The 8,408-nt window shown below is 30.7% G+C and overlaps 1 protein-coding gene across 1 annotated transcript; it reads right to left on the bottom strand.

The window, feature by feature from the left end:
- Positions 1-5,633: 5,633 nt before the first annotated feature.
- LOC120209335 (protein RADIALIS-like 3) lies at positions 5,634-7,126 on the bottom strand. The gene is made up of 2 exons (XM_039208380.1): positions 6,867-7,126; positions 5,634-5,773 (listed from the first exon to the last, which is right to left on the bottom strand). Exons 1-2 carry the CDS (start codon positions 7,123-7,125, stop codon positions 5,634-5,636), a joined length of 399 nt encoding a protein of 132 aa, XP_039064311.1. The 5' UTR covers position 7,126.
- Between the last annotated feature and the right edge of the window lie 1,282 nt (positions 7,127-8,408).

Below are 8,408 nucleotides of genomic sequence, written 5' to 3'. Positions count from 1 at the left end.
TAAATATATAATGTAAAATTATATTTTTTTCCAAGTCGGGTCTAGTATTTTTATCCTAAACTCGAATCCGACCCAACCCGAACATCACTTTTAAAAAAAACCCAACTCGAATCTGATTTTTTTATTAAAAAAACCGATTTGATCGGGTCGGAACCCTTCGAGTTCAGGTCCCATGCCCATCTCTATATATATTAAAAAATATTCATCAAGCAATTTTAGTGTTAATAATGATTATTATACATTTTAGATGACTCAAATTTAAATAATTGTGTCTATAGAAATTGTATACGTTATAATAACTAAAAGATATTCTAAATAAATACTATATTATAAAAGAGAACTATAATAATTATTTATATGAAAAAGGTACATTCAGTTAGAAATGGAGTCTATAGCACAAGCCAAACAATCTTAGTGGTAAATAAATTGTTGTTATTTCTTGAGATCACTGGTTTGAGCACGAGGAATGTTAAGAATTTTAACGATCAATTTTAAATTATTGAGAGTTATCCCTAAACATAATATTACCTTTTATTTATCAAGAATTAACTTTTTGAGGAGAGCAACATGTGCAACCTAGGGGCCCCATTTTATATAAATATTAGTTTTCAAGAGTAATTGTGATATTATCAGGGGGCCCACACCCATTATTCTTTCACTTCCAAAAGTTCAAAACTTAAATAGTGTACGTGTAATATATATATATATATATATTATATAACTTATATTTTGATATAACAAATAAATGTAAAATATTTTTTTGGATTAAATTGAATTTATTCAAAGTCTTCAAAAGTAATTCAAAGCCCAATAAAAGTTAAAAATATGTTTTTAAATATTTTTCAAACTTAGTCGAACCTTTTCAAAACTTACTCGATTGTTTTCGCGCTTTAAAGTCATGTTTCCAAGCTTCCCTGGCTCAAAGGATCGACCCCTTAGCAAAATGATCGATCCCTTGACAAAAGGATTGATCCCTCGAGGAAACTGATTGATCGCTTCCCAAAAAGGATTGATCCTTTTGGTATAACGGTCGGAATATTTGGAAAATGATCAATCCCTTTGGTAAAAGGATCGATCCCCTGCGCCTTAAAAGTTGTAGGTAACGACTATTTTGATCCCCAACGGCTCCGAAACATCTCAACGGCTTGAAATGGCTAGTAACTAATCCTAACATATAAAAACAAGTTCAAGACACTTGAAGAGGGTTACCAACACCTATTCAAGTAATCAAACACAAGGAAAAAAACTTTTCAAAATCTTGTAAATTTTTGTGTTTTGAGCTTAATTGTATATCCTTAAGTTTTGTTTTTGTAAGCTAAATCTTTGTAAACTCCTACCTAGAGAGGTCTTCTTGTTTAGACATTTCTTATCCTTTGTTAAGGGGTTTTGGTTCTAGTTTAGTCAATTGAAAAACTAGGAAGTTGTAAATGTTACTCTTGATCCTTAAAAAAAAGAATAAATTAGTGGATTTGTTGGAAAATCCTTGTACAAATTTTCCTATCCTTGTACTCCCTACTCCTTAAACTTCAAAAAATCAATTTACCCCCTCTTGGTTATTTTTGGTTGATCGAAACGAGCTTCATCGCTTTTAACATATATAAATTCATATATAACTGATGGGGTCCATTTTTAATTTTAACGGTTAATGAGTAAATTAGCTGACCCTATTCCCATATGTAATAGGATAAGGGGGAGGTAGGGTAGTAGGCTGCCCCCAACGCTAGGTTGAGAGCAACTTCCGTGGAAGACCTCCGGTAATTATGAATTGCCCACCGTGGGACTCGATCCCACGACCACAAGGTTAAGAGTCTTGCACTCTACCAACTGAGCTGGATGAGTATTTCTTCAATTCAATTTTTAATTTCCAGAATCTCATTAACTTACCACACAACCCAAAGTTTTAATGGTAAAATAATTAAATATTTTTAGTTTCCCATAATTAGATTTTTTTCACATTTATTGAATTCCAATTTAAATATAATATTTATATTTTTCTTTCTCAAATCACAATCTACATTTTATTTAAAATTTTTGAACTTTTTTTCTTCAATATCAACTCATTCTCTAATTTAATATTCTTAAATTATTCCTTTTATATACCATACCTACCATTCACTTCATTCAAATTCAAAAAGAAATATTCTTATATTATTCATTTTTATACCATACTCACAATTCAATTCATTCAAATTCAAGAAGAAGAATAAGAATGTTGGATGTTTTGGGCTTTCGGATTTGCTAATTTTTGGAAGAACAAGGTCTCAAAGATTGAGAAGAAAATTTAATTTTTGAAATTATTCGACTCAAAAATCAGGTTGTGTTGCTCATACTTTTTCCTATTAATTATTCTTGAAATTTTATTTGTTGCATGTTATAACTACTAGTCTAATCATTTAGGATATGAAAGAAAATATGCTTCATAAAAGAAAGTATAACTCTGGATGTGAAAAACATAAAAAGAAAAAAAGAATTGATGAGTTAGCTCAATCCCAAAGAGGAGCACTTGATAAATTTTTTTTATTAATGAGTCCCAAGTGTTCAAAAAAACGTTGCTAATATTGATGAGTCTAATATTGATAATGTCGATGATAATAACGTTAATATTGATGATAATGTGAATTTAAATAATAATAATGAACATGGTGATGAGGATCAAGTAAACGAGAAAAATGCCTTTGATAATGATGTTGGGCTTTCAAATGTTGAGCATGTTGATGTTTATAATTTTGATATTGATAAGCCTAATAATGTTGATGTTGATAATGTTAATATTTTTGACGATATCGTGTATCATAAGTTTAATATATTTGATCCAAGAAATTGGGACGCTTTTGATTCTCAAATGATTGACATTTTTGCAATTAAAGGTCCTAAAAGAGATTTATCCATTGTGAAAGGTGTTAAAGATAAAATTAGAAGACATTTTTCTACCTCATTCTACACTAAAATACTACCAAATAGAGAAAAATGTGATAGAGATTAGCTTGTATATTCGAAAGAAGTTTTCAAAGTTAAAATTGCTCAAATTTTACTTGTGTAGTTCTATGTCACAAGAAAGACTTAATGGACTAGCTCTTGTGGCAATCGAGAATGAGATTTTATGTAAAGTTGCTTATGAAGATTTGATTGATGAATTTGCTTGATAGAATGCTCGGAGGATGAGATTTTTCAAGTGACAAACTTATAAGTTAATAAATGTCTCTCATTATTTTAGTTGTATTTTCTTAATAAAGTAATGAAAATAATGTATTTGATAAAGTTTAATTATTTTTATGGTTTATTAATAAAATATTTAAATTAATTATTTAAATTAATGATACTTTTTGTTGATACTTTTTTCTAACTAGTCAATAAAATATATATATGAATACTAAAAAAATATCTTTTTATCTGAATATGATCTTCATATTATATGTTCTATGACTTTTTCTCTGAATTTAAGAATAAGTTTTATCAATATTATTTAGTTGGATTAATTTCTCAAATTTTATAAAATATGAGGATCAAACTATGATAAATAATTAGATTTTATTTATTTCACGTGTCTAGACGTCAATGTGTATGCTTGGGGTAAGGCTTAATTAGTCACAGAGAAGACCCAGAAGTGTCTAAGACAGCACGTCCCGTCAGACCTTAACTCTGATATTGTGATAGTTTGGGCTCGAAGGTTCTGAGGGCGTGACAATTACATGGACCGAGTGACAGTTGTTGAACTTGTTGAGCTCGTGAAACGTCACCGTTTTATGCTCTAGTGAGGATTTGAAGAGATAGACAACTAGGGGTGCTTATAGAGTGAGTCGATCGCGAGTTGGGTAGTGTTCGACTCGTGCTCGTTAAAAAATTTTGTTGCTCAACTCGGCTCGTTGCTCGTTAAAATTTTACTCAACTTGTGCTCGTTAAGAAAACTTGTTGCTCGACTCGTTGCTCGTTAAACTTGACCTCATTGCTCGTCTCGTTGTTCGCTAAGCTCACTGAAATTTTTACCTTAATATTGTATAGAACTTAATATAAACATAAATTAATAAATTTATATAGAACTTAATATAAACATAAATTAATAAATTTATATAGAACTTAATATAAACATAAATATACTAATATTATATAGAACTTAATATAAACATAAATTAATAAATTTAACCAAAAACATTTCTCAAAAGAATGTATGAAGTAATTTTAAAGTCTAAACTCCAAAGGAACAATCCCCAAATACATTAAAATAATAAATAAGGTTTGATTTTTGAGTGTATGAAGTAATTTTCTAAAATAACTACTAAAAATTATATAAAAAATTAATGAGCTGCTCGAGAACTTACCGATTCGAGTTGGGCTTTTCTCGACTCAACTCGCTAAGGTCTCGAGTCGAGCTCGAGTTAAAGTCGAGTCAACCCGAGTCGAGTTTTTACCGAACTTTGACCGAGTCGAATTTGAGCTGCTCACGTGTTGCTCAACTCATTAAGCACCCCTATAGACGACTATTGGTTCACAAATGATTATTCGAGTTGAGTTCGAGTACTATTGAGTTTGACTTGACTCGAAAAGCTCAAAATTGAGCTTGATTAGAAAATTCGTGAGCTTAAAACTATCAAGCTCAATTCCAACTCGAAATCAAAATTTGAATTTCGACTCGAGCTCCATAAAACTTAAACTCGAAACATTCTTAGACTTAACTCGATTAAAGTTCGAACTCAAACTCAAACTCAAACCTAAATCTTAAATGCATGAAAACTTTATACTACATTTTTAAAAACAACATATAAATGTCAGTACTATTAATAATTTAATTTAAAAAATTTAGAAATTTAATATATATCATTTTTTGAATTGCTCGTGAAATTTTTGAATTTAAATATTAAATAGTTTACTTCGGTTCATTAAGAACTCAAATAAAAAACATTCAAATCGAATGTTAATTAAATTTTAATCAAATCAAACTCAAATAACTTATAATATATCTCGTGATATTCATAACCCTACGTGTAAGACCAATCAGCAGACACAAAATTCATCATCTTATCCAATTTGAAAAGCAGCAGCTACTGTTGACCGATCTGCAGATATCTCTATATATATATACATATAGAAGCAACAAGATTTAAAATAATAATACGGTAAACTACTAATATCTAAATTATCAATTTTAATATTTAAATTTTTAATTTTTTTAAAATCATACGTAACGTTTAATTTTAATTTCAGTTTAGTATCCCACTATTAAAAGCTTAAAGTGTTTAGTACTTAAACTATCAATTTTGGTCTATTTTAGTTCCTAAACTTTCAATTTTTTCTAAACAATACCTAATGTTTAGTTTTTATTTCATTTAAGTACCCCGCCTTAAAAACTTAACGCGTTTTAGCACCTAAACTATCAGTTCTATAAGTTTTGATCCGTTTTAGTACCTAAACTTTCAATCTTTTCAGAACTTAAAGTTAAATTTTGAACAAGGTACTAAAACGAAACAAAATCTAAAGTTTTTAACCTCAACGGGTACTAAAATGAAACAAAAAATAAACTTTAGGTATAATTTTTTTTTTAAAATTAAATATTAAAACAGACTAAAATTGATAATTTAGGTATTAAACATTAATTTACCTACCCTAATAATAATCCAATCCATAATTGGATGAGAGGGTCATGGAGAAGTAGGGTTTGAAGTTGGAACACTGTTGACAAAAACCATCCGAAGCTCTAATTCCAATGGTCTGAAAACGAATCCAACCTCACTGTTCTTTGTTCTGCTGCTCTGCTTGTCTTCATGTTCAGACTCCAAAACTGCTCAGTTTTATCAGTTCGAACATGAGAAAACAGGTTAAATTTGCATGCTGTTCCATTGGGTGATCAAATCTCCTATTTTATCAACTTCTGTTGTTTTCTGGTTAAGATTATTCATTTAAAAAAACAACTCGGTTTCATATTTTTTTGGAGTTAATTAATTTGATGTGCTTAAGTGATAGTATTAAAAACTTCCAACCATTTGACAACGAACGTTTAAATATTTTACAATCACTAGTGTTCGAACCCGAGACTTCTAAAAATAACAACTATTTATTTAACAACTGAGGTTACTTGATTCGGACATACTCTTCAAAGTTTAACAACATTGAAATACGTGATTTTCATAAAGACAAAAATAATCAGTTTCCTGTTGTGTGGGCGGTATAGTAGGAAATGAATCATCGAGATGTTTTTTTTATAGAAACTTATGGTTAACTTAGAGAATCCTAATGGCGAAGTACTTACACTAATGTTGGTCAATGATAGAAAACATTAGTCAAAGAATCATATTGGATTCTTTTTATGAGTTGGAAGGTCACACTAAAAAAATAATACGAAGACCACATTAAATTTTTTTTAAAGTACATAGGTTTCACGTACCATTTTACCTTGAAAATATTACACGAATAATATATTTTCATCAATCCATCTATTAATTTTTAATATTAAATGTAAGTTCAGAATTGGCATGAAACATACTAAAATTACACTGAGCAAATTTTAAACATGTCATATCCAGCATGTTTATTCAGTAGGTGCATATGTACATATCTTTTGCATTAATTAACTTACGGATTGAATTGATTGAAATAATATCGATACTTTAATGATTTAATTAGAATATTTTAAATTTTAGAGATTAATTTTAAATTCGAATTATTATTTAGGGATCTTTTGATGTAGTTAATTCCCTTGTTAAAACGCTCGCCAATTGAAAGAGGAAGCAACTCAGAATAAGCTAAGCTCGTTATGACATAAAAATAGATAGTCTTCATTACAATGCATGAAGAATTACATTCATTGAGATAATAGAAAGCTCAAATTCCCCAAGACCATAACGTCAACGGGACCTTTCTTCTCTATCACCAGCCATTGCAGGTGTCGCCGCCGCCATTCGACTTGTAATTCGGGATCGGTATGCGACCGGACTCGATACGCTTAAGATCCTCGACAAGGATCTCGTAGTGTCTCTTAACTTCTTCGACGGTCTTCCCACCAACAGCATTGGCAACATTCCGCCATCGGTCCGGCGTGTCTTTGTCATACTGCGCCAACGCCTTCTCGAACAGCTTGTTCTGCTTCGGGGTCCATGAGCCCGAACCATCGGAACGTAAGGAGCTCGAAGCCATAGCCAATCAAAGCATAGATGGTTTGTAGTTGAGCAGTGGGTGGTGCTTGAGGTTGCGGGTCCATAATCCATTTATATAAGCAGTGGGGTTGAGTTGAGCCATTAAAACCACATTTCAGACAAGCAAATCAAGTTAATTAACTCAGGAAAAAATGACATTAAACTGAGTTGTTTTTTTTAAGTGAGTATCTTAACCAGAAAACGACAGAAATTGATAAAATAGATTGGCGTAATGGACCAGATTTGATGACCCAATGGCGCAGCATGCAAATTTAAGCTGTCTTGTCATGTTGGAATATGAAATCAAATGACAAGAAAGAGTAAGAGAGGGAAGAACAGTGAGGCTTGATTCGTTTTCAGATCATTGGAATTTGAGCTTCGGATGGTTTCTCTAAACAGGGATCCAAGTGGCTTCAGACTCAGTACTTCAAACCCTACTTCTGCATGTCTCTCTCTCATCCAATTATCGATTGCATTATTATTATTTGGCAACGCATCATAGGTCCAGGAGATGTTTAAGGAAATATAGACTAATATACGATTAAGAAAATAAACTATCAAAAATGTTAATATTATTTTTAATATTTTCAGTAAATCGTTATCTAAATTTTTTTTCTGCCGAAAATGTTAATATTAAACGCTACCTAAAATGTTATCTTTTTACCGGAAATTAGATAACGCAATTAACATTTTCGGTAGAAAAAAATATATTTTAGGTAGCGTTTTATCAGAAATATTAAAAAAATATAACATTTTCGGTAGCGTCTTTCCTTATATGTATATTAGGTTGCCGTACAACAAAAATACCCTAGGTCCATATACTTTTTAAAATAAAAATAAAAAAAGAATAACTTCAGTGACCGAAAATGCCTTATAGTATACGATTTTAACCAACTTTTTTTGGATTTGCGAAAATGACCGACAAATTCGCAACGCGAACTCCAATTTCGCAACACAGTTTCTAAAATCGCAATGTGAATTTGTAAATCGCAACATAGTTTCCAAAATCGTGTTGCGATAGTACTATTTATGTACATCGGTAATTAGCGTTGCGATAGTACTGTGTACGTACATCGGTAATTAGCGTTGCGATAACACTGTATACCTATATCGGTAATTAGCGTTGCGATTTTTTACCTATATCGGTAATTAGCATTGCGAATTTAAAAATCGTGTTGCGAATTTGTAAATCGTGTTGCGATAGTACTGTTTACCTATATCGGTAATTAGCATTGCGAATTTGAAAATCGTGTTGCGAATTTATAAATCGTGTTGCGATAGTAC

The sequence above is a fragment of the Hibiscus syriacus genome, unplaced genomic scaffold (genome assembly GCF_006381635.1).
Source record: "Hibiscus syriacus cultivar Baekdansim isolate YM2019G1 unplaced genomic scaffold, ASM638163v2 tig00018629_pilon, whole genome shotgun sequence".
NCBI lineage: Eukaryota > Viridiplantae > Streptophyta > Magnoliopsida > Malvales > Malvaceae > Hibiscus > Hibiscus syriacus.
The sequence above is the reverse complement of the archived record's forward strand: the minus strand, read 5'-3'. Positions and strand labels throughout refer to the sequence as shown.